At 43.5% G+C, this 27,718-nt stretch overlaps 1 protein-coding gene across 5 annotated transcripts in view; it reads left to right on the top strand.

The window, feature by feature from the left end:
* Positions 1–681: 681 nt before the first annotated feature.
* LOC106562867 (GTPase-activating Rap/Ran-GAP domain-like protein 3) overlaps positions 682–27,718 on the top strand; it is a 225,564-nt gene continuing 198,527 nt past the window's right edge. For 4 of the 5 annotated variants that reach the window (XM_045689799.2, XM_045689794.2, XM_045689796.2 and 1 more), the window contains exon 1: positions 687–1,339. In XM_045689799.2, coding sequence (XP_045545755.1) covers positions 1,236–1,339 — 104 coding nt within the window. In that variant the 5' untranslated portion in view covers positions 687–1,235. Of the gene's footprint in view, positions 1,340–27,718 lie in introns of all 5 variants that reach the window. The other variant, XM_045689798.2, reaches the window with a different exon arrangement.

Raw genomic sequence — 27,718 nt, 5'->3', positions numbered from 1 at the left:
GAAATATGTCCTTCTGGAAGTTCACCGAATATGATGCTTTCGAATGTCGAGGTCGCATAACCCTCCCTCACTGATGCGGTTATCTCCAAGTTATCTGGAGAACACAACCATATCCTGGACAATGCTCAGATTTGGATCTGAAAGGGGATGATGAATGGCCTGAAGGAGAGAAGTCTAGAGACCCAGGAAGAAACCGACCAAGTTGTGTACAATGGTACACATGGCTTGCCTGCGTCTATTTGGTTAGAAAATACATTATTTAAAACGAAAACACAGAGTAGAAACGAGATATTGCCCTAATATAGGCTGTTTTTAGTCTTCAGACTTTATATAACCATATGAATGAATACAATATTCAGCCCATATGAACAAATGTATATAGGCCATAACATTCTGCCCAGATGAACAAATTAATTTTAGGCCATAACTGAAACAATTTATATAGGCTATACAATATTCTGCCCGTATTAACGAATGTTCTTACAATATTTATATCCATACTGATTTAATAAAAAGCAGTAAACATACATTGTTTCACATTGTTTAATAACAGACTCATGGACAATCACGCAATAGTAAAAATAAACAACATTGTTTCACATTCTTTAATAACAGACTAATAAACACAATCATGCTTTCTTCACAGCTTCCCGGGAAACTCAACGTATTGTAGCCTCAGGCGGACAAGAGTAGCGGAGGAAGAACTTCGCTTCTGCTGCAGTGTTCGTGATAAAATATAACGCGTTGCGGCGGTGCTTCGTAACGTAGGACTGCTCAGGCACTTCGTTCAACCGTCAAGGGAGTGGTGTAGAATCAACAGCCAGTGTATAGCGCTCTAGTGACAGACGGGGGACTCGACTTCAAACTGTTACTGTTTTCCCGGGACTCGAATCCATTCAGGGTTACCAATTGAGTAACGGTAACTCGCTCTTGAACTGAGAGACCAACGTTATCTAATTTATATTTTATGGAGTTCAGGCAAGGAGCAACCCACTAACCATGCTGCACTCATAAGCTTTTTGTGCCGTCTTTGTTTGCAGAGGAAAGTCTGCGGCTCACTTTCCTTTTTCCAGCTGAGGCGAGATTCGTATTTTTTCTTTATTTTTTTGGCAGCCTTTCTTCTGCTTCTCTCCTTCCTTTCCCCGACGGGCTCGCTCCCGTCGCCATCCAACTGACAGGAAGAAAGAAGCATCTTTGTTTTTACGGAGTATATACTTGCCTGCTCGATCAGCACCATGAATTCGGATATAAATGTGTACCTCGGCCGGGATAAAACGGGCATCATGCGGAAGAGAGCCCTGCTTCTCCGGAAAGGGTGTAGTTTTGAGATTAGTTCGAGGTAGGTGATGCATGGGGTATTGGGGCTCCCTTTTGGGTATACAATCGCCAATAAACGCAATCCGAAACAGGGATTTATTTGCCCTCCTGTAACATTTGAAACAGCACATGGTAGGTTAATGGTGTCATACACAAGCACGGGTAACGTGACACTTGATATCTACCGACCCTATCTCTCCGTGGACTGCAGTTGTTGTGTTAATTGGCAGCTGACCCGGTCACCAGTGAACATACTTGCTCCCCTAAAACTCGAAGGATTAACTGTGATATCAACACAGTCTATTAGGCTACAGTCAATTCAGTGTTTCAGTAAACTGCAGACCATAGGCCTATGTGTGCGCTTTTTGTGAATTATGTGTGGCATCACGGGTGTTCCTTGTGTTTAGCGGGGCATGCCGTGTTATACCCGGTCATTGAGAGCAACACATTGATTTTGTGTTATTATTGAAATTTTGTCTCCACAACCGTGCGTCCACGTTCGGACCGTTACGCATGTATGCCTTTCGATTCTGATGGACAAAATCACTCAATACCTGGTGCATGTTTATCAATATTGCAGCAAATTAGGTTTAAAATATTACATATTAGCCTACAGCCTGTGACTGGGTGAGTTGAGTGACTGAACACACGGAAGGACTCTACTCGGGAGTCCACTGTTTGCTGCCAGTTTGTACCAGACTGATGGTTACATACTGTTACCGACAGTAGGCCTATAGACAGTTGGTCTTCACCCCAAGTTATGGAGAGGATTTCTGGTCATATTTATAGCCAACACTCATGTTCACTTATTGTCAAGCTCACTTCCCGACCTCGTCGCTAGATGGCACCCATAACTCCCTCACTCATTGTCAGCCATGGCATTGATTATAAATCTGTCATGTACATTTGATTACATGGCCATTTTATCCGTCAGCACACAGTAGCCTACCTAGCCTAAGATAATCAGGTTTTGGAGGTGTACTGTATATTACTCATATGCGACTAGCTGACAGATTTGATATGGTATTTTGCAGTGGCGATTGTAGCATGTAAATCTTGGTGGGGCAAACTCAAAAACCTTTTTTATATGCATGCCAGCAAAGCCACTAAACAACACAACACTAAACAATATATTAATTGGACTACATTAATTGGACATTAATTGGTGACAAACAGTGCCCACAACAGCAGTACCAACACCTTACCACTGTTACACCTGGCTATCAGCGGAGCCTTGTCTGGCAGCGAAACAGTTCATTCAGCCTTATTTACTGCCTTTTGAAAAAACATAGCTGATATGGCTGACTTGCTTAAACATATGTGGTTTCTACTGACAATTGAGATGTACAAACTATGGCATAAGGGGACGACGAGCGGATAAGAGGCAATCCGTAATTCCGATTAAGACATTAATGAGCGAGCTAGAACGGACATAGTTAATATAACTATTTCAGTCAGAACCGTAGGATAAATAAAAGGTGGCATATAAGCAGACAATCAAAGCTCTTACAATTTTCAGTGATTACATTTCTGTAAAACAGGCTATAGTTACGAGGGGGAAAGGGACTAAATTATTAGGGTGAGGCACATGGGCTACTAACAGCTTACTACACAACATACACTTGGTATTACTTTCTTAGCTACAGTATACATATCTCCCTGGCATATTACATAATTAATGCAGCAGCATACAATACCTTTTTTGACTCACCTTGTTGTGCTGTGTTCACTTGAACAGGAAGGTGGCGTGGCGGTCTTTCTTTTGGTCAAATTTTGTCATCAAACTTTGTCATTAAGTCTGGAATTAAGTCGGAGGTCTAGAAAGAGGCCAGAGTACCCAACTTGGAATTCTGAGTTGGATGACCGTCCAAAACGTATTTTCCGGGTCGGAGCGCATTTTTTCAGAGTTCCTAGTTGTCTTGAACTCACTGAAGTCTGAGATTTCCCAGTTTAGAGTTTCCAGTCTTTTGAAAGCGGCATACGTCATACTGGATTGAAAGCATGCCCAATGTTGAATGTTTATCCTTTTAAGCTTAGAAAAGAGACCCTTAAACTTAGACATGGACCACACATCCACTCCACTGAATAGCAGGCTAGTGATTTATTTGCAATGCTTGCAGTTAGCCACTGATTCCATCCAAACCACTCATTGTTGAATTTGCGATTTCCAACTTGTAATGTTTATGTCCAATGGCCAATGAGCACCGATATGTTTTATCTATCATTTATCTCCATAATTTCTCTTCATATGACAAGGATTGAAAAGGATTTGCCAGGAGATTGTTGACTTGATTCATGATTATGACTGCTAGCTTGCTAGCTAAAAATCAGTCCAATCAAAGCTACCTGTATGAAAGACACCTGTCCACAGAAGCAATCAATCAATCAGATTCCAAACTCTCCAGCATGGCCAAGACCAAAGAGCTCTCCAAGGATGTCAGGGACAAGAATGGGCTACAAGACCATCGCCAAGCAGCTTGGTGAGAAGGTGACAACAGTTGGTGCGATTATTCGCAAATGGAAGAAACACAAAAGAACTGTCAATCTCCCTCGGCCTGGGGCTCCATGCAAGATCTCACCTCGTGGAGTTGCAATCATGAGAACGGTGGGGAATCAGCCCAGAACTACACGGGAGGATCTTGTCAATGATCTCAAGGCAGCTGGGACCATAGTCACCAAGAAAACAATTGGTAACACACTACGCCGTGAAGGACTGAAATCCTGCAGCACCCGCAAGGTTCCCCTTCTCAAGAAAGCACATATACATGCCCGTCTGAAGTTTGCCAGTGAACATCTGAATGACTCAGAGGACAACTGGTGAAAGTGTTGTGGTCAGATGAGACCAAAATGGAGCCCTTTGGCATCAACTCAACTCGCCGTGTTTGGAGGAGGAGGAATGCTGCCTATGACCCCAAGAACACCATCCCCACCGTCAAACATGGAGGTGGAAACATTATGCTTCGGGGGTGTTTTTCTGCTAAGGGGACAGAACAACTTCACCGCATCAAAGGGACGATGAACGGGGCCATGTACCGTCAAATCTTGGGTGAGAACCTCCTTCCCTCAGCCATGGCATTGAAAATGGGTCGTGGATGGGTATTCCAGCATGACAATGACCCAAAACACATGGCCAAGGCAACAAAGGAGTGGCTCAAGAAGAAGCACATTAAGGTCCTGGAGTGGCCAAGCCAGTCCCCAGACCTTAATCCCATAGAAAATCTGTGGAGGGAGCTGAACGTTCGAGTTGCCAAACGTCAGACTCTAAACCTTAATGACTTGGAGAAGATCTGCAAAGAGGACTGGGACAAAATCCCTCCTGAGATGTGTGCAAACCTGGTGGCCAACTACAAGAAACGTCTGACCTCTGTGATTGCCAACAAGGGTTTTGCCACCAAGTACTAAGTCATGTTTATCAGAGGGGTCAAATACTTATTTCCCTCATTAAAATGCAAATCATTTAATAAAAATTTTGACAAGCGTTTTTTTTTTTTGTCACCTTCTCACCAAGCTGCTTGGCGATGGTCTTGTAGCCCATTCCAGCCTTGTGTAGGTCTACAATCTTGTCCCTGACATCCTTGGAGAGCTCTTTGGTCTTGGCCATGGTGGAGAGTTTGAAATCTGATTGACTGATTGCTTCTGTGGACAGGTGTCTTTTTTACAGGTAACAAGCTGCGGTTAGGAGCACTCCCTTTAAGAGTGTGCTCCTAATCTCAGCTTGTTACCTGTATAAAAGACACATGGGAGCCAGAAATCTTTCTGATTGAGAGGTGGTCAAATACTTATTTCCCTCATTAAAATGCAAATCAATTTGTTGTTGTTATTCTGTCTCTCACTGTTCAAATAAACCTACCATTAAAATTATAGACTGATCATTTCTTTGTCAGTGGGCAAACGTACAAAGTCAGCAGGGGATCAAATACTTTCTTCCCTCACTGTATGTTAAAAATCTGTTGAGTAGCCTCATCTGTGATGTATTGTCATGGATAGGCTAAGGCTATATCTTAATGTTCTAGTTTTATATCTTTATGTTTCCCACTGCACTGTTTTCTAACTAATTCATTCAGATGTGGATATTAATATTTTAATTTCATACTTTTATACATGGGTGAATGTGTGGGTGAAACGTCTGTTTTTCTCATGCCACAGTACTAGATATATATATTTATATTTTTATACATCAAAACTCTTGTGTATTCTTGTTTTTGGCTGTGTGAGTCATGTTTTTCACCACATAAGAGCCCCAGGTTCTCTCTTGATTGATTGTCTTTAATTCACTCAAGTCTGTGACCATTTCACAGGACTCTCCATTATGTGGCACCAAGTTGCGAGCACACACTATATGAACAAGCTCAACGAGTGTACACACACTATCTCCCTCTCTCGCTCTCTCTCTCTGAGTACAAATAATAAGTCAACCTATTTGAAGAATGCCATCTCCAAGTGTAATTTAAAAGTAAGTGTTTTGCAGAGAGCGGTGCCCATTGCTATATTTTGAAATAGAGACCATCCAAGCAATTTGTAGAGTTGTTTGGAAACAATAGGTTCATTAGAAACCTTGGAATCTGCGTTTTTCGATGTGGTATAGCAATCAAAATGTCTGGCCTGCATGGACCTCTGTAGGATGATATGGAAGAAGTGCTATTTGGTAAACTCCGTTCCCTTCTTTGTCAATGCACGCTGTGCTGGTCATTAGTCTCTTTATTCTTAATTTGACAATTGATAATATTGTCACCCATCAGACTATTGTCAATTTTATCTTGTCTTTAGGCCACATCTATTATTACTATATGTGTGAAATTAGTTTCAATATACACTGAGTATACCAAACATTAGGAACACCTTCCTAATTTTGAATTGCACCCCCTTTTGCCCTCAGCACAGCCTCAATTCGTTGGGGGATGGACTCTAAAAGGTGTCGAAAGCGCTCCACAGGGATGCTGGCCCATGTTCACTCCAATGCTTCCCACAGTTGTGTCAAGTTGGCTAGATGTCCTTTGGGTGGCGGACCATTCTTGATACACACAGGAAACTGTTGAGAGTGAAAAACCTAGCAGCGTTGCAGTTCTTGATACAAACTAGCTGAATCGTGTCTTTGCAGGCTCTGGCTGAAACAAAGTAGCGCGTTTGGGTAGTGGCTGGTTACAGTACTGTGAGACTCAGGCTCGTGCCCGCGTCGACCGAAAGCTTTGTTTTCTTTCCTCTGTTTACCTAAAAGGAGATTCCCGGTCGGAATATTATCGCTTTTTTACGAGAAAAATTGCATAAAAATGGATTTTAAACAGCGGTTGACATGCTTCGAAGTACGGTAATGGAATATTTAGATTTTTTTTGTCACAAATTGCACCATGCTCGTGACCCTGATTTACCATTTCAGATAGTGTCTGGAACGCACGAACAAAACGCCGATATTTGGATATAACGATGGATTATTTTTGACCAAACCAACATTTGTTATTGAAGTAGCAGTCCTGGGAGTGCATTCTGACGAAGACAACAAAGGTAATCAAACTTTTGTAATAGTAAATCTGATTTTGGTGAAGGCTAAACTTGCTGGGTGTCTAAATAGCTAGCCCGTGATGGCTGGGCTATGTACTTAGAATATTGCAAAATGTGCTTTCACCAAAAAGCTGTTTTAAAATCAGACATATCGAGTGCATAGAGGAGTTCTGTATCTATAATTCTTAAAATAATTATGCTTTTTGTGAACGTTTATCGTGAGTAATTTAGTAAATTGTTAGTAAATTCCCCGGAAGTTTGCGGGGGTATGCTAGTTCTGAACGCCACATGCTAATGTAAAAAGCTGTTTTTTGATATAAATATGACCTTGATTTAACAAAACATGCATGTATTGTATAACATAATGTCCTAGGGTTGTCATCTGATGAAGATCAAAGGTTAGTGCTGCATTTAGCTGTGGTTTGGGTTTGTGACATTATATGCTAGCTTGAAAAATGGGTGTCTGATTATTTCTGGCTGGGTACTCTGCTGACATAATCTAATGTTTTGCTTTCGTTGTAAAGCCTTTTTGAAATCGGACAGTGTGGTTAGATTAATGAGAGTCTTGTCTTTAAAATGCTGTAAAATAGTCATATGTTTGAGAAATTGAAGTAATAGTATTTCTAAGGTATTTGAAAATCGCGCCACGGGATTCAACTGGCTGTTGCGTAGGTGGTACGAATTCGTACCGCCTAGCCCAGAGAGGTTAATGGTCCCCAAAGCACACACATCCCTGGGTCGCTCCTCCTTTCAGTTACGATGCAGCTAGCGACTGGAATGAGCTGCAACAAACACTCAAACTGGACAGTTTTATCCCAATCTCTTCATTGAAAGACTCAATCATGGACCCTCTTACTGACAGTTGTGGCTGCTTTGTGTGATGTGCTGTCTCTACCTTCTTTGCCCATTGTGCTGTTATCTGTGCCCAATAATGTTTGTACCATGTTTTGTGCTGCTACCATGCTGTTATTTTGTTATGTTGCTACCATGCTGTGTTGTCATGTGTTGCTTCCTTGCTATGTTGTTGTCTTAGGTCTCTCTTTATATAGTGTTGTCTCTTTATATAGTGTTGTCTCTTTTGTTGTGATGTGTTTTGTCCTATATTAAATATATTATCATTTTTATTTTTATCCCAGGCCCCCTTCCCCGCAGGAGGCCTTTTGCGTTTTGGTAGGCCGTCATTGCAAATAACAATTTGTTATTAACTGAATTGCCTAGTTAAATAAAGGTTAAATAAAATAAAGATAGTGTGTGCGCAGGCTGAGAATGTGTGTGCATGTTTGTGTCACTAATAGAGGGACCGATAGACTGGACTGCTCCCCCCTCAGAATGACCAGAAGCCCCTGACATCACATTTCTGACCCATCATCACAGCCCTGGGAGAGGGAGAGCAGTCACACACACACATAAAATGCACCTTGACAGTCTGTTGTATTCTTAAGTGAACCATCCGTAACATGAAACATAAAATAAATTAGAACGTACAACCTAATTGCTTATTACCACATTGTGAATATGTTGCGTGGCAACATCAACACCTTTGTGTCATCATATCCTGTTCATTAAAAAACATTGTTTGTGTGGAGGTGCTGACTAACAGCGAATAAACTATAAAAATAAAGAAAGTCGCACACTTCATATATAAATTCCCAGCAATTTAATGGGTATTTACCAATGTTTCGGCATCACTGTGCCTTCCTCAAGATGGAGGCACAGTGATGCCCTGAGGAAAGCACAGTGATGCCAAAACGTTGGTAAATGTTATGAATACAGAATCAGACCATCAGAACCCTGAGAGAGGAGAGATAAGCTACAGATTGATGGCCTGGGTGACAGTCTGTTCATGCATTAGCCACCTGCACTAACGCCAACCAATAAAAGCCTTTATAAACTGTGTGGTTCCAGCCCTGAATGCTGACTGTATATCACGGGTATGACAAAACATTTGTTTACAGCACTAATTACATTGGTAACCAGTTTATCATAGCAATTAGGCACATTGGGGGTTTGTGGTATATGGCCAATATACCACGGCTAAGGACTGTGTCCAGGCACTCCGCGATGCGTCGTGCTTAAGATCAGCCCTTAGCCGTGGTATATTGACTATATACACACACCACACCCCCTCGTGCCTTATTGCTTAAATATATCATGGAGTTACACATTTCTGTGAAATAAAAGTTATTAAAAGGATATTACTAACAATTCCCAACCACCATATTACACTTGCTATAGACTTATATACCATACATCCAATGTGTGCCACAACTTGGTATTTCCTGTGTTGGCCTATGCAGTTAGTCAGTAGCACTCAGTAATAAGGCCCCATTGATTCACATGTCTGCATATTTCCTGGCACTCAGCTGATGAGAAATGGGCTTCTCTTATATTAATGTACTATATAGTAAGACCAGCTGTATGCCAGTGCATACCTTTACTTAAATTAACTCCAACACCTTTTCCTAACATGCTGACCACACCGCTTGTGTCGCGTGCAAAATAAATGTACACATGCATGTTATTCAATCATTGCACCCACACTGCTCACTCGCATTAGCGAGCATCTGTGAAGCCGGCCGCTAAAATAGAACTTGGTTCTATTTGTGACGCTTAACGCGCTGCAAGTCCTGCCTCTCAAATCTCATTGGTTTTTAGGAGCATATACCCACGTGGGTGATGAACTGAGGTTCACACTCCAGTCCAGTTGGTGGTAATGCACCTTAAAGTTATTTGCCAACCGCAATATTAAGTCCAAAGAAGAAAAAGAAGCGTGAAGGAAGAAGGAGAAATGACGAGAAACAAATTCAGTTTCCCCTTTATCTGTGGATTAATTGTTGGAGTAGAGGACCTTGTGCATTTCAGGTAAAATAACAACCCAATGTTTATATCCCAGGACAAATTAGCTAGCAACAGCAAGCTAGCTAGTTAAATAGCCATAAATGTTTAATGCTTTTCGACCTGTCCCCAAATTAATATAATTGGTTCAGAGTGTGTCCTAATTGCGTCTGGTTTGGGGGGACATGTTAGGGATTGCCCACATCTCAGATTTCCACCACATCAACATCAATTTAGTGTATCCTAGGTCATGTTCATTAGGGCACACAATGGAAAGCATTTTAAAACGTTTGTTGCCTAATGAACATGATGATCCCTGGTGCTTATAGGATCCCAGTGTTTTCCTTGTCCCTGTATGGAGTCATACGGGAATACCATCCATGCAATCTCCTTTTGCCAGTCTCTGGACAGTGGTGCCCAAGAGATGCCCATCTGCCAGGGGCACATATCAGACAGGCCAGGCATGCCCTGACAGACCTACCACTCAGGAGAGGTGCCCACTGCCCAGATAGGCAAGAGGTAGTGTTCTATACTGTTCTAGCTTTGTTAGAGAGTATTAGTAGTACAGTGTGGACAAATTGAAGTGATTAAGCATTGAAAACATAGTCTTTCATTTTGACCAGTACATCTGTTACGAATCCCTTTGGCCCTACAGTCTAGGGGAGATGGAAATGAGACCCGTAACATAACTCATGCAAATTATAATAGTGGAAAGGAACAGTGCGAACAAAAACCACAGACAACTTAAATTACCGTCAAACACTAAAGGTTTATTTTTAAACACACGGTAAAGGGGGGTGAGAAAAGGGGCTGAGCTGGACCCAAGGAAAGAAACAATAATCCAAACACACCCCTAAAATAGACTAGCCTATTTCAATAACAGCTAGATAACTAACCATAAATACAGTGGGTGGTCCGCCCAGTTCTAACTAGTGTACTTAGACACTGTTTTCCTACGGGTAATGTAGGCCCATGGGCGACTGGTCTTGTTAACCCCTTTTCCCACCATCAAACAAACATGCACCACAACAATACAATACTCACATGATAACTGGACAAATGTGACATGTAGGAGCAAAACAAAAGAGAGAGGGAGCATACAAAGAGAGGGAGAGAGAGGAAAAAGCTTGAGCTCAGAGAGATTGAGTTTACTGAGAGAGAATGAGTTCCAGAGAAAACAACTGACTGGGGTTTTAAACCAAAGGAAAGGGATGTGATAGGGTAATGGAAAAGGAGGAGGTGTCTTCTGATTAGCGACTGATTGGGGAATGACGATTGTCACCTGTGAGGGGAGAAGGAGAGAAAAGAAATACCCACAGGATACACACAGGATACCTGTATCCGTAACACTCCACCCTTGGTCAAGGCTACTGAAATGGTCTCTCTCTCTCTCTCTCTCTCTCTCTCTCTCTCTCTCTCTCTCTCTCTCTCTCTCTCTCTCTCTCTCTCTCTCTCTCTCTCAATAGCAAGGCTATGCATAGTCAAAGATTTCCTTCATTTTGGGTCAGTCACAGTGGTCAGGTATTCTGCCACTGTGTACCAGATCATCAGCAAACAGTAGACATTTGACTTCAGATTCTAGTAGGGTGAGGACGGGTGCTGCAGACTGTTCTTGTGCCCCCACCAATTCGTTGATATAAATGTTGAAGAGGGTGTTGAAGAGGGTCTCTCTCTCTCTGCCTCTTATTGTTTCTCTCCCCTATATTCTTCTTTCTGTCTCCCTCCCTCTCTCTCTTCCTTGCTCGTACAATATCCTCAGAGAAAGGTTTAATTAAAGTGTATCTACTTTCATACATCAGTTATGTCTATATAAATCTCTCTTGCTGCCAACAGTGTTGTGTAACCAACTAGAGTACAGTACAGAAGAATCCCCTCTCATTTGTGTCAGCATGTTGGGTTGAGAGCAGAACAGAACAGTCAGACAAATAGTCTGAAGACTGGATCCAGATGGGGGTGAATCATCTGATCATCCTAAATTGGAAATATTAGCGAGAAACCCATGTTACGAATGTTGTTCCCCAACTTTCTCAGTCAGAAAAGATGCAGGATTTCCGAGGTAGCGCATGAAGGCAGCTTCAGTGACCCTGCCAGTAAGAGCGTCTCTGATTGGCTGGGCCTGTGGGGTCTTGTCTGTGAGCCTGTTGTGACCTCCGATGGGAGGAGGTGTGATGTGGAAACTCTCTGACTCACAGCCTGCCATAGTGTTTATAGTGAAGCTCTAGTGTGAAACTGTCTGCATCATATAATAGATGGAGAGAGAAAGGGGAAGTGACCTCACAGTGTGTGTGTGTGTGTGTGTGTGTGTGTGTGTGTGTGTGTGTGTGTGTGTGTGTGTGTGTGTGTGTGTGTGTGTGTGTGTGTGTGTGTGTGTGTGTGTGTGTGTGTGTGTGTGTGTGTGTGTACGTGCGTGTGTGTGTGTGTGTGTGTGTGTACGTGCATGTGTGTGAGTGTGCATGCTGTTTTGTGTGTGTACGTGCATGTGTGTGTGTGAGAGAGAGAGAGAGAGAGATAACATGTGTGTGGTTTATTGAGTGTGTGTAATGTATTCTGTACATCCATATGCTACACATATGCTCCACACATATGGATGTACAGAATAAATACATATACTGTATGCTCAATATTTCAGCAAATAGAGTATGTCCATCACTACATTTGACAGCTCTGTGCTTGTGAAAGTGGTTTAAGTTAGTTTCATGTTTGTATGATCTTTGATGTTGTGTTCTGTAACTGAATTCACCCATGTGGTGTGTCACACTTGCATGCATACTTTTTTATGTGTTAGTGGGTGTATCTTTTGGGGTCGACCAATTCATTGGAATGGCCGATTAATTAGGGCCCATTTCAAGTTTTCATAACAATCGGTAATCAGCATTTTTGGACACCGATTACGGCCGATTACATTGCACTCCTCGAGGAGACTGCGTGGCAGGCTTACTACCTGTTACGCGAGTGCAGCATGGAGCCAAGATAAGTTGCTAGCTAGCATTAAACTTATCTTATAAAAAACAATCAATCTTAACATAATCACTAGTTAACTACACATGTTTGATGATATTACTAGTTTATCTAGCTTGTCCTGCGTTGCATATAATCGATGTGGTGCCTGTTAATTTATCATCGGATCACAGCCTACTTCGCAAAATGGGTGATGATTTAACATAACAAGTGCATTCGCAAAAAAAGCACTGTCGTTACACCAATGTGCACCTAATCATAAACATCAACGACTTTCTTAAAATCAATACACAAGTATATATTTTTAAACCTGCATATTTAGTTAATATTGCCTGCTAACACGAATTTCTTTTAACTAGGGAAACTGTGTCACTTCTCTTGCGTTCTGTGCAAGCAGAGTCAGGGTATATGCAACAGTTTGGGCTGCCTGGCTCGTTGCGAACTGTGTGAAGACCATTTCTTCCTAACAAAGACTGTAATTAATTTGCCAGAATTTTACATAATTATGACATAACATTGAAGGTTGTGCAATGTAACAGCAATATTTAGACTTAGGGATGCCAACCATTCGATAAAATACGGAACGGTTCCGTATTTCACTGAAAGAATAAACGTTTTATTTTTGAAATTATATTTTCCGGATTTGACCATATTACTGACCTAAGGCTCATATTTCTGTGTGTTATTAAGTGTATGATTTGATATTTGATAGAGCAGTCTGACTGAACGGTGGTAGGCAGCAGCAGGCTCGAAAGCATTCATTCAAACAGCACTTTCCTGCATTTGCCAGCAGCTCTTCGCTGTGCTTCAAGCATTGCGCCGTTTGACTTCAAGCCTATCAACTCCCGATATTAGGCTGGCAATACTATAATGCCTATAAGAACATCCAATAGTCAAAGGTATATGAAATACAAATCGTATAGAGAGACATAGTCCTATAATTCCTATAATATCTACAACCTAAAACTTCTTACCTGGGAATATTGAAGACTCATGTTAAAAGGAACCACCATATGTTCTCATATTCTGAGCAAGAAACTTAAACGTTAGCTTTTTTACATGGCAAATATTGCACTTTTACTTTCTTCATCAACACTTTGTTTTTGCATTATTTAAAACAAATTGAACATGTTTCATTATTTATTTGAGACTAAATAGATTTTATTGATGTATTATATTAAGTTAAAATAAAAGTGTTCATTCAGTATTGTTGTAATTGTCATTATTACAAATATATATATATATATGCATATAAAAATCGGCCGATTAATCGGTATCGGCTTTTTTGTCCCCTCCAATAATCCTCCAATAATCGGTATCATAATCGGTCGACCTCTAGTAGCTTTAGTCTTTGACCTTTATTTGTCCATTTCTGCATGCACATGATTCTGGTTGTTTCTACTATTCCACCAGGGCAGGCCTTTACAGTATAGAGTATGTGTCCCAAATGGCATCCTATTTCATATTTAGTGTATATAGGGAATAGGATGCCATTTGGAACACAGACATAGTCAGCCCCAGAGAGGGCTCAGTGAGCTCAGATAAACTCTGGACCATAATCACTGCCATATGTGTCTTCAGCAGAGCAGAGCCCACCACACAATACAGCCCACCAATCTCATTTAGCCAGAAAAATAGACTAAATAGGGATGGAGAAAAATACAAAAAAGCCCTCTCTTGATTACAGCTGTGTGTGTGCACACCCGTGCGTGTGTAGTGTGGCACACTGTTCTGCTCCAGGAAGTTTCACTCTGGAAAAGCGTTTCCCGTTATAACGTGCTGCTGGAAATGGTCCAGTGTGCGTGGATGAAAGGAGTTGTATTTTCACAGGGCCTCGGTTGAGACTCAGGGGGTTTGAGTACAGCCACAAGCCATGTGACGAAAGGAGGGAAGAGGGCTGGGTGTGTATTTTTGACTGTTCTTGCTCTGTGAGGTGATGTAAAAAGTGTGTGTGTGTGCGTGTGTGTGTGTGTGTGTGTGTGTGTGTGTGTGTGTGTGTGTGTGTGTGTGTGTGTGTGTGTGTGTGTATTTGTGTGTGCATTCCATATCTTAGAGTATGTACTATATGAGTGAGAGAAAATTGATTGTATTCACTTGGCTGAATGACAGACAGATAAAAAGCCAGTGTCAAGGTTATGATGTTGACTTGCCTCAATCTTCATTACTTATGGTAATTCACGCATGAATATACAGATAACTGCCTAAACAAAGCGAGCTGTATGGGGCCATACGCAAACAAGAAAATGCTCATCCAGACGAGGAGCTCCTAATGGCCGGTGATTTTAATGCAGGAAAACTGAAATCCGTATGACCTCATTTCTACCAGCATGTCACCTATGCAACTAGAGGGATACAAACTCAAGATCACCTTTACTCCACACACAGAAACGCATACAAAGTTCTCCCCCACCCTCCATTTGGTAAATTGGACCATAACTCCTGCTTACAAGCAAAAACTCAATCAGGAAGTACCAGTGACGTGTTCAATATGGAAGTGGTTCGATGAAGCGGATGCTAAGCTACAGGACTATTTCGCTAGCATAGACTGGAATATGTTCCGGGATTCATCTGATGGCATTGAGGAGTTTACCACATCTGTCACCGGCTTCATTAATAAGTGCATCAACGACATTGTCCCCACAGTGATCATACATACATATCCCAACCAGAAGCTATGGATTACAGGCAACATCCCCACTGAGCTAAAGGCTAGAGCTGCCGCTTTCAAGGGGCAGGACACTATTCCGGCGCTTATAAGAAATTCTGCTATGCCCTCCAACAAACCATGAAACAGGCAAAGCATCAATACAGGACTACGATCGAATCCTATTACACCGGCTCTGACGCTCATAGGATGTGGCAGAGCTGGCAGACTATCACGGATTACAAAGGGAAACCTAGCCGAGAGCTGCGAAGTGACGAGAGCCTAAATTCCTTTTATGCTCGTTTCGAGGCAAGCAACACTGAACCATGCATGAGAGCACCAGCTGTTCCAGATAACTGTATGATCACGCTCTCCATAGCCGATGTGAGTAAGACCTTTAATCAGCTTAACGTTCACAAGGCCGCAGGGCCAGACGAATCACCAGGACGCGTATACAGAGCATGCGCTGACCAGCTGGAAAGTGTCTTCACTGACATTTTCAACCTCTCTCTGACCCAGTCTGTGATACGTACATGTTTTGAAGCAACCCACCATGTTCTCTGTGCCTATGAACACCAAGGTGTCTAAATGACTATCGCCCCATAGCACTCAAATCTGTAGCCATGAAATCCTTTGAAAGGCTGGTCATGGCTCACATCAACACCATCATCCCAGAAACCCTGGTCCCACTCCAATTCACATACCACCCCAACAGATCCAAAGATGAGCTTTGGCTGTCCCTAACAAAAAAAAATCTTGGTTGACCGAAAGTCGTCTGTTCTTTTGACTGATCGATTGGTCAAAATGTTTAAACATTTTCCCTATACACACCATATGTGTTTTAATAAAATCAACTATATGCATTGAGCTTGTCTGATGCTTTAAGCTTACTGTTTGATGAAATAACACAGAAACGACTCAAGAGGGAGCCATAGATCTAGATAACCATTACTCTCCTGAAATTGCCGGTAATAGGCTACATGAGGTGTTGGCAACATTTCTCATCTGGAACGCCAATTTATCTTAACATTTCCAACGATCTGCGTATAATAACATCTTCATATCTCAAACTTATTTTCATGTGGTTAATCAAAATCCTATCCATATCAAAATGAAAAATATATACACCTAAAAAGTAACTTCTATTGCCATTGCCAACTATGTAAAAATAGCCTACATGAAGTCAACAAATACAAATATTTCAGCCTGCAGGTAGAAAATATCCGGATAAAAAAATATCCTATACTGTAAATCACATTGGCTATGCATGACCTGTCTGCAACGAATTTGAAACATTGTAACAACTATTAACTTGGGCCCTGCCCGAAGCTTGCGCCAGCAAAAATTCTGGGACCTCAGAGTTTCCTGCGCCAGTGAGCTCGGGACAGACACAGCTGTAGGCTATTTGCACAAGGGATAAGAAGCAGTGCTTGACTTGGGCAGGAGCTCACTGGAGCAGAGTACCGGCACCTCAAATTTCTACTGCTTGAGATCCTGTTCTTTTTATAGAATATTAGCTCAAAAGTATTGTGGAGCACCTGCACCTAAATATAAACAGTACCAGCACCCAAAATGAATACCAGAACCTATTTCAGTCCAGGTCAAGCACTGATAAGAAATAATCAGGTAGGCCTATTTTATGACGTTTTCACTGGATCAGAGCATAACATGAGTGGTTATCAAAGAGAGAGAGCTGTAAAGATTTTTCAAATACATTGAGGAACAATTGTCATTCTCAACGGATGTAAAAACAGACTTAATTTGCTTGCTGTTTGAGGTGAAAAAAACATTACTTTGAGAAGCTCCACAGCTCATTAGTGGTGGTGCGTTAAGCCAATCAGAAATACTATCAGATAACCAAATGGGCACATATATATGCCTACATTTGCGCACAGGCCAGGTAGCTTATAGGCCTATATACAGTTGAAGTTGGAAGTTTACATACACCTTAGCCAAATACATTTAAACTCAGTTTTTCAGAATTCCTGACATTTAATCCTAGTAAATATTCTCTGTTTTAGGTCAGTTAGGATCACCACTTTATGTTAAAACCTCTTGAGGATACCGTAGGATAGGGGGCGCCACAGCGCATTTTGAAAAAAAATCGTTCCCATTTTCAACGGCCTACTAATCAAACTCAGAAGCTAGGGCATGCATATACTTATTATATATGGATAGCAAACACTCTAAAGTTTCTAAAACTGTTTGAATGGTGTCTGTGAGTATAACAGAACTCAAATGGCAGTCAAAACCCCGAGACCGATTGAAACAGGAAGTGGAATTCTGAATTGTGGACTCGACTTCTCATCTTTCCTTATTAATCACACCGTTAACAATGGTTCAGTGAGCACTTCCTATTGCTTCCACTAGATGTCGCCAGTCCTTTCACAGTGGTTTGAGCCTTATAGAGTCAAAACTCAGTGAATGACACGAGTTTCAAATTGGTCACAGGGGATGGGCCATCACCATTATGACGCCGGCGGCCATGTCTGCCCCCACCTTTGGATACGGTTTTAAAGGCCATGACATCATCCCCCTCGAATCTTATTGGCTCTCTTGGTGTTACAGGCCATGAAGATTTATGTTTACAACGTTTGACATGTTTGAACGAACCTACATGCGGGAGCATTGCATTTTATTCGGAACTTCAGCCCTGCGCTTGGAGAGAGCCATAGGACGCGCTACCAACATCAGGCTAATGGAACGTGAAGTATGGACTTTTTGACCGAAAATACATCTGTTGTGGACCTGGGATGCTTTCTGATGAAGACAACTAAAGGTAGGCGATTATTGACAATATTATACAAGATGAGATGTGACATGCGATTGATTCCAAGATGGCGCCGAGCTCTGTATATTAGCTGATTTTCTGAGTATCGCATCTCCTTTTATCGCAAAGTGTGATTACCCAGTAAAGTTAATTTAAAATCTGGTATGACAGGTGTTCTCAAGAGATATTGATCTATAAATGTTAGATTGACAATATAAATTAAAAAAATCGTTATAGGATAGTAATTTAGGGAAATGTAGCATTGTTTACCGGGACGCTTTTGAGGGGAAATTATGTAGTCAACCTCAGACAGAGATGTAAAATGCTGTTTTTATATATAAATATGACCTTTATTGAACAAAAGAATGCATGCATTGTATAACATGATGTCCTAGGGGTGCCATCTGATGAAGTTTGTAAAAGGTTAGTGCTGCATTTAGCTGTTTTTTGATTATATGTGATGCAAGTGGTTGGTCGGAAAATGGCTATGAAGCTGCTTTTTACGATGGACTCATCTAATATAATCTAATGATTTGCTTTTCCTGTAAAACCTTTTTGAAATCGGACGACGTGGGTCGATTCAGGAGAGGTGTATCTATAAAAAAAATATATATATATTAATATTTTTTTTTTTAAATTATGATTTTTTTTTTAATGCTAATTGGCGATATGATTTTTCGCTGGATTTTGATCCCGGTGACGGGATGAGACGCTGAAGAGGTTTTAAGAATATGAAATGTCAGAATAATAGTAGAGAGAATGATTTATTTCAGCTTTTATTTCTTTCATCACATTCCCAGTGGGTCAGAAGTTTACATACACTCAATTAGTATTTGGTAGCATTGCCTTTAAATTGTTGAACTACTTCAGGTAGCCTTCCACAAGCTTCCCAGAATAAGGTGCATGAATTTTGGCCCATTCCTCCTGACAGAGCTGGTGTAACTGAGTCAGGTTTGTAGGCCTCCTTGCTCGCGCACGCTTTTTCAGTTCTTCCCAAAAATTTTCTATAGGATTGAGGTCAGGGCTTTGTGATGACCACTCCAATACCTTGACTTTGTTGTCCTTAAGCCATTTTGCCACAACTTTGGAAGTATGCTTGGGGTCATTGTCCATTTGGAAGACCCATTTGTGATCAAGCTTTAACTTCCTGACTGATGTCTTGAGATGTTGCTTCAATATATCCACATCATTTTCCTTTCCTCATGATGCCATCTATTTTGTGAAGTGCACCAGTCCCTCCTGCAGCAAAGCACCTCCACAGCATGATGCTGCCACCCCCGTGCTTCACGGTTGGAATGGTGTTCTTCGGCTTGCAAGCTTCCCCCTTTTTCCTCCAAACATAACGATGGTCATTATGGCCAAACAGTTATATTTTTGTTTCATCAGATCAGATGGTATTTCTCCAAAAAGTACGATCATTGTCCCCATGTGCAGTTGCAAACCGTAGTCTGGCTTTTTTTTATGGCGGTTTTGGAGCAGTAGCTTCTTCCTTGCTGAAAGGCCTTTCAGGTTATGTCGATATAGGACTCATTTGACTGTGAATATAGATACTTTTGTACCTTTTTACTCCAGCATCTTCACAAGGTCCTTTGCTGTTGTTCTGGGATTGATTTGCACTTTTCGCACCAAGGTACGTTCATCTCCAGGAGGCAGAACGTGTCTCTTTCCTGCGCGGTATGACGGCTGCGTGGTCCCATGGTGTTTATACTTGCGTATTATTGTTTGTACAGATTAACGTGGTACCTTCAGGCATTTGGAAATTGCTCCCAAGGATGAAACTTTCTGAGGTCTTGGCTGATTTCTTTTGATTTTCCCATGATGTCAAGCAAAGAGGCACTGAGTTTGAAGGTAGGCCTTGAAATACATCCACAGGTACACCTCCAATTGACTCAAATGATGGCAATTGGCCTATCAGAAGCTTCTAAGCCATGACATCATGTTCTGTAATTTTCCAACCGAAGTGTATGTAAACTTCCGACTTCAACTGTACTTCTATGCATAATCAGGTGGTCGTCCTTACTCCACATTGACAGGAGCGCTCCAAACAAAAGACGATGATTAACTTCTTTGGGATAGGGGGCAGTATTTGCACAGCCGGATAAAAAACGTACCCGATTTAATCTGATTACTACTCCTGCCCAGAAACTAGAATATGCATATAATTGGTAGATTTGGATAGAAAACACTCTAAAGTTTCTGAAACTGTTTGAATGGTGTCTGTGAGTATAACAGAACTCATATGGCAGGCCAAAACCTGAGAAGATTCCATACAGGAAGTGCCCTGTCTGACAATATGTTGGCCTTTTGTTCCATCTCTATCGAAAATACAGCATCTCTGCTGTAACGTGACATTTCTAAAGCTTCCATTGGCTCTCTGAAGCCGCCAGAAAGTGGAAAGGGGTGTCTGCTGTCTCTGGGCTAGGTACAGGAACTCTGTTTGTGAGTGGTCAGCCTAGTGGCTCAGAGGCAGGAGATGCGCGTTCATGAGGCGTGGCCATTTTTTTCTTTCAACCTTTGAATGAATACAACGTTGCTCGGTTGGAATATTATCGCTATTTTACGAGAAAAATCTCATAAAAATTGATTTTAAACAGCGTTTGACATGCTTCCTAAGTACGGTAATGGAATATTTTTACATTTTTTGTCACGAAATGCGCTCGCGCGTCACCCTTCGGATAGTTACCTGAACTTATGAACAAAACGGAGCTATTTGAATATAACTATGGATTATTTGGAACCAAAACAACATTTGTTGTTGAGGTAGAAGTCCTGGGAGTGCATTCTGACGAAGAACAGCAAAGGTAATCAAATTTTTGTAATAGTAATTCTGAGTTTACTGAGCCTCGACGTTGGCGAGTGTCTGAATAGCTAGCCGTGATGGCCGAGCTATGTACTCAGAATATTGCAAAATGTGATTTTGCCTAAAAGCTCATTTAAAATCTGACACCGCGATTGCATAAAGGAGTTCTGTATCTATAATTCTTAAAATAATTGTTATGTATTTTGTGAACGTTTATGCTGAGTAATTTAGTAAATTCACCGGAAGTTTTCGGTGTGTATGCTAGTTCTGAACATCACATGCTAATGTAAAAAGCTGTTTTTTGATATAAATATGAACTTGATTGAACAAAACATGCATGTATTGTATAACATAATGTCCTAGGAGTGTCATCTGATGAAGATCATCAAAGGTTAGTGCTGCATTTAGCTGTTTTTTTTTGTTGTGACATATATGCTTGCTTTGAAAATGGCTGTGTGATTATTTCTGGCTGGGTACTCTCCTGACATAATCTAATGTTTTTCTTTCGCTGTAAAGCCTTTTTGAAATCGGACAATGTGGTTAGATTAACGAGAGTCTTGTCTTTCAAATGGTGTAAAATAATCATATGTTTGAGAAATTTAAATTATTGATTTTTTGAGGTATTTCTATTTCGCGCCATGCGACGCCATTGGCTGTTGGTGAGGGGTTCCGCTAGCGGAACGTCTAGATGCAAGAGGTTAAATTGCATTGACAAAACTCATAAATGGTATGAAATTAACCAAAACTTGTTTTCACAAGTGTAGCATAGGTTGTCCTCTCTGTAAACAACGTGTCCTCTCCATCAATGAGAACGGTAAGACTGGAATCGAACCAGCGTCTGTAATGAAGGTTCTAGCACTGAGATACAGTGCCTTAGACCGCTGCGCCATTCGGGAGCCCTACCGTCATCCAGTCATTTCTATGCGGAGCTATACAGTGCCCTCCGCATTGTTACAACATTTGGTGATGCGGTTACAGAGCTTGATTTTGCCTCTGCATTTCTCCGGAGGCTCCATAATTGCGTCACACCATCCATATGGAGCCTCCAACCACATTTTCTAGCATAAATTGCCTTTTAGTCTAGGCCTCCACAATGGATTAGTTCACTGAAATTGACGCAAATATATATTAACCTACTGCTCGACAAAAATAATGTTGGTCGACCAACAGCTTATTGACCAATCAATCGACCACTAATTGGGATCAGCCCTAGATGACGCAATCGCTATTGCACTCAACACTGCCCTTTCCCACCTGGGCAAAAGGACCACCTACTGTATGTGAGAATGCTGTTCATTAACTACAGCTCAGCATTCAACGCCATAGTGCCCTCCAAGCTCATCACTAAGGTAAGGACACCTCCCAGGGTCCTTACACATCCGCCACACTGACCCTGAACATGGTGGCCCCTCAGGGGTGCATGCTCAGTCCCCTCCTGTACTCCCTGTTCACCAATGACTGCGTGGTCGCGCACGACTCCAACACCATCGTTACGGTTTCCGACGACACCATGGTGGTCTGATCACCGACGACGATGAGATAGCCTATACAGTGGTTCCTCCTTTAAAAGTTGAGAGCTTACACCGCGGAACTTAGAGGTACCCAGTGTCACAGCTTCATTGCTCCAGACCACCACAATTGGGAGTTAGAGCACTCATTATGCATTTGGGTCCCAAGGTTTTTATATGACCAATCATATCGAGTGGTTCCAATGACGAATTTGACGAAAGCCACCCTTCCCTGGTGACTTTCTTTCATCAGCAAAGATGGCTGACAAAACATTACGGGGGAAGCAAATGTAACTAATTATAATGTCATAACGAGTCAAGCTAGAAATGTACAATTGAGAGGAATATGTTAGTCAATGCAGAGACAAATGATTGTGCATATTTTTTTGTCATAAAGTTAATTTACGAAAATCGCAATTTAGCAAGTTAACTGACTAGCTAACATTAGCCAGCTAGCTAGCTGATGTAATGACATGACTACAGTATGACATTGTAATTCGTGTTGTTTAATGTTTTAGGGACTCCTGAGAAAACTAGCAAACCAGGCTGTCATCATGGGAAACAGTGGATGTAAAGAATCTAGCTCGCTAAAGCATTTGCTGCAAATTGAATGTACAATTGTGTATGCTTGCCAAGCCGTGTAATGCAGCTGAAGTAACATAGCTAGCTAACTATTTACTTGCTTAATGTGTAGTGGAGGGCAAAAATAACTGTATGCCTATGGATGTGTAGCTAGCTACAGTATGTAGCCGATCTGTGTATGGACCTTAAAACATTACTAAAATTCCTACCAATCTATGAACCTCAGCTATCATAGTTGTATCTTCAAGTCTGAATGGCATTAATGAAGCCTATGGATAGAGTAGAATATAATAACTTTATTGTGCCAAGGATGGAAGTCCTGTATACATGTACTGTAGTTATTACCACATTGTAGACTGTATATTGAATATATTCACTGATCATGTACTCTTCCTTGGCCAATAAAGGTGCGGTTCACGTATGAATCTCTGTGAGACATTTTTTTTCTTCAGTCATATCCAATACCAGGTGTAACAAACTCCATTCTTTGAATGATGCTGTGTCTGCATGTATGTATTACAATTATACACTTCAGCAGCGTTTACCACTCCTGCTCCTGGGACATCAATGATTACACATTGTAACTATGCAATAGACTAGAAACATGATTTAAGTAAGGTCTGATTTGTAATGCATATATACAGAAAAAAACCTATGCATATCTAACTCCCTTCATCTGCATTAATATGAGGACACAGCATATGATTCATGAATTACAGTGCTACCCTAATATTCTCTCAGTTCATCACAATTGCGGTTTCTCCTAACCAGTCTTGGGCCCCCAGTTGGCCCGAAGGTTATCTTAAGAGGGGGTGAGGTGGCAATGACGGGACTGGCTTCCTCTCTCACATCAAAACATACCTGCAGACAAGAGACAGATGGATAGAGAAAGAGCATGATTTAAGCCTTTTTTTTTATTCTAACACAGTCAGTCAACATAATCATCAGGAGGTGAAATGCAAAACTGACCTTGGATCATCAACTCTGGAACTACTACATCTCTATCTGTATTTAAATGTAAAACATTTTTTTAAGTATACTTCCTGTTGACTTCCAAGTGACCTCTCACATATGATCATGCTGTGACCTCTCACCTATGGTCATGCTTTGCACTCAGTGTCAGCCAGTTCAAATGTGGGAGGGGTTCACCAACACAGCTGATATAACCTAGAGGATTTAGGGAGAAGGGGGAGAGGGATTAAGTGAAGGAGAGAGACTGTTATTGTGTGTGTGGTCTCACCTTGTGTCTACACTAAGTGGCCACAGAGTACTTTATGCTGAAAAACAGACACATGAGGACAAACAATAGAAGATAATGTCATTATTAGACATAAATACCACTTGAAGCTTGTAAAAAAAGCTAACCGTTACACTGTCATGAAATATGATTACATATTGACTATGAAACAAATGACATGGCCTGCTTATGAGTTGCCATGAAAGAAAGTTAGATTAATTCAACTGAAAATGGCGAGAACAGGCATTCGTAGCTAAACGCTTTTGGTTAGTGTGAGAATAATAATTGCATGATTGTAACGGCTGTCATCGTCGGAAAAGGTGGACCAATACGCAGCGGAGGATGTGTTCATCATTAGTGTTTTAATGAAAAAGAGAACACTACAAAAATAAACAAAAGACGACAGCAAACAGTTCTGTTAGGAAAACGCACTAACAAAATACACTTACCCACAAAACCCAAAGGAAAAACATGCTCCTTATGTGTGACTCCCAATCAACAACAACGAACTTCAGCTGTGCCTGATTGGGAGCCACACACGGCCCAAAACACAGAAATACAAAAACCTAGAAAAAGAACATAGAACGCCCACCCAATGTAACACCCTTGCCTAACCAAAATAAAGAACAAAAAACCCCTCTCTATGGCCAGGGCGTTACAGTACCCCCCCAAGGTGTGGACTCCGGCCGCAAAACCTGACACTGAAGGGGAGGGTCCGGGTGGGCCTTCCTACGGCGGTGGCTCAGGTGCGGGACGTGGCCTCTGCTCCACCCTCAGCGTTGCCCTCTTAGGTGGCGCACCTGGCCGCGCCGAAGGTCTGGTGGGCGACCCTGACTGCGCCCGGCTGGCGGGCGGTGATGGTTGCGCCTGGCTGGCGGGTGACCCTGGTTGCGCCCGGCTGGCGGGCGGCGATGGCTGCGACCGGCTGGCGGGCGTCCCTGGCGGCTCCGGCGGCACTGACCCAGGATTCACCAGGCTGAGGAGACATGTTAGAGGCCTGGCCCTAGGCGTAGGCACAGGACTCACCGGGCTGGCGGGCGGCTCTGACTGCTCTGGACAGGCGGGCGGCTCTGGCGGCTCCGGACAGGCGGGCGGCTCTGGTGGCTCCGGACAGGCGGGCGGCTATGGAGGCTCCGGACAGGCGGGCGGCTCTGGTGGCTCCGGACAGGCGGGCGGCTCTGGCGGCTCCGGACAGGTAGCGGCTCTGGCGGCTCCGGACAGGCGGGCAGCTCTGACGGCCCTTGACTGGCGGGCAGCTCTGGCGGCTCCTGACTGGCGGGCAGCTCTGGCTGCTCCGGACTGGCGGGCAGCTCTGGCGGCTCCGGACTGGCGGGCAGCTCTGGCGGCTCCGGACTGGCGAGACCCACTGGAGGCCTAGTCCTGGGAGGTGGCACAGGACAGACCAGGATGGGGAGACCCACTGGTGGCCTGGTCCTAGGAGGAGGCACAGGACGGACCAGGATGGGGAGACCCACTGGAGGCCTGGACCTAGGAGGAGGCACAGGATGGACCAGGATGGGGAGACCCACTGGTGGCCTAGACCTAGGAGGAGGCACAGGACAGACCAGGATGGGGAGACCCACTGGAGGCCTGGACCGAGGAGGAGGCACAGGATTAATTGGGCTGTGGGGGAGCACTGGAGTTCTGGTATGTACGCTCGACATGCTTACTCCAGGCTGAATGCCCACTTTGGCCCGGCACGGGCGGAGAGCAGGAATGGGTGAACTGGACCCTCCCAGCGCTCTGGAGACACAGTACGCAACGCCGGCGCAGGATAACCTGGACCGAGGAGGCGCACTGGAGACCAGACGCGCTAAGCTGGCACGATCCGCCCTGGCTCGATGCCTGCACTCGCATGGCACTTGCGGGGGGCTGGTATGTAGCGCACCGGGCTATGCACGCGCACTGGAGACACCGTGTGCTCCACAGCATAACACGGTGTCTTACCAGTACCACGCTGCTTCCGGTAAGCACTGGGAGTTGGCTCAGGTCTACCGCCTGACTCCACCAATCTCCCCGTGTGCCCCCCCAAAACATTTTTGGGGGCTGCCTCTCGTGTCTGCTGCGCTCCCTTTCCTCGTGCCAGCGACTCTCAGCTCTCACCGCCTCGATCTCCCACTGCGGGCGGCGATAATCCCCAGCTTGAGCCCATGGACCTTTCCCGTCCAGGATTTCCTCCCAAGTCCACGAATCCTGAACGCTCCTCTCCTGGCGCTTCTCCTTCCTCCGCTGCTTGGTCCGTTGTTGGTGGGTAATTCTGTAATGGCTGTCTTCGTCGTCAGATGAAACAGAGAGGTCATCGTAGGAAAAGGTGGACCAATACGCAGCGGAGGATGTGTTCATCATTAGTGTTTTAATGAAAAAGAGAACACTACAAAAATAAACAAAAGATGACAGCAAACAGTTCTGTTAGGAAAGCACACTAACAAAATACAATTACCCACAAAACCAAAAGGAAAAACATGCTCCTTATGTGTGACTCCCAATCAACAACAACGAACTTCAGCTGTGCCTGATTGGGAGCCTCTGTCACAAGTGTCGTTGAAGTGATAAGACGCAGCGGGTACCGGAATAATCATACTTTAATTTATTATATAAAGTGAGTAACGGGAAAAACAAGAAACAGAAACGACAGCTAACAGATTTGCAGGCTAAATACAACTACCCACAAAAACCCAAACCAAACACACACCTATTTATAGGACTCTCAATCAGAGGCAACTAGCAACACCTGCCTCCAATTGAGAGTCCAACACCCAAACCTAAACATAGAAAAACGAAACTAGACAGAACGTAGAAAACATACAAAACACAAACCCTCTGCCACATCCTGACCAAAACTAATACAATTACTCCCTATGCTGGTCAGGATGTGACAGTACCTCCCCCTAAAGGTGCAGACCCCGAATGCACCTAAAAGAAAAGACAAAAACCCCCAAACAACAAAAAATATCCCCCTAAACTAAAGGGAGGGAAGGGAGGGTGGCTGCCGTCAACGACGGCACGCACTGTGCTACACTCCCCCTCCCCAACCCACCTATATAGGAGGCGGCTCAGGTGCGGGACGTGGACCTCGCTCCACCTTCGGCGTCGCCCACTTAGGTGGCGCCCCTGGCTGCGCCCGGCTGGCGGGCGACGATGGCTGCGCCCGGCTGGCGGGTGTCCCTTGCTGCGCCCGGCTGGTGGGCGGCAATGGCTGCGCCCGGTTGGTGGGTGACCATTGCTGTGCCCGGCTGGCGGACGACCCTTGATGCGCCCGGCTGGCGGGCGGCGATGGCTGCGCCGGACTGGCGGGCCACTCTGGCAGATCCGGAACGGCGGGCCACTCTGGCAGATCCGGAACGGCGGGCCACTCTGGCAGATCCGGAACGGCGGGCCACTCTGGCAGATCCGGAACGGCGGGCCACTCTGGCAGCTCCGTGCAGACGGGCCACTCTGGCAGCTCCGGGCAGACGGGCCACTCTGGCAGCTCCGGGCAGACGGGCCACTCTGGCAGCTCTGGGCAGACGGGCCACTCTGGCAGCTCCGGGCAGACGGGCCACTCTGGCAGCTCCAGGCAGACGGGCCACTC

The sequence above is a fragment of the Salmo salar genome, chromosome 11 (assembly GCF_965601325.2).
Source record: "Salmo salar chromosome 11, fSalSal1, whole genome shotgun sequence".
NCBI classification, from domain to species: Eukaryota; Metazoa; Chordata; class Actinopteri; order Salmoniformes; family Salmonidae; genus Salmo; species Salmo salar.
The sequence above is the reverse complement of the archived record's forward strand: the minus strand, read 5'-3'. Positions and strand labels throughout refer to the sequence as shown.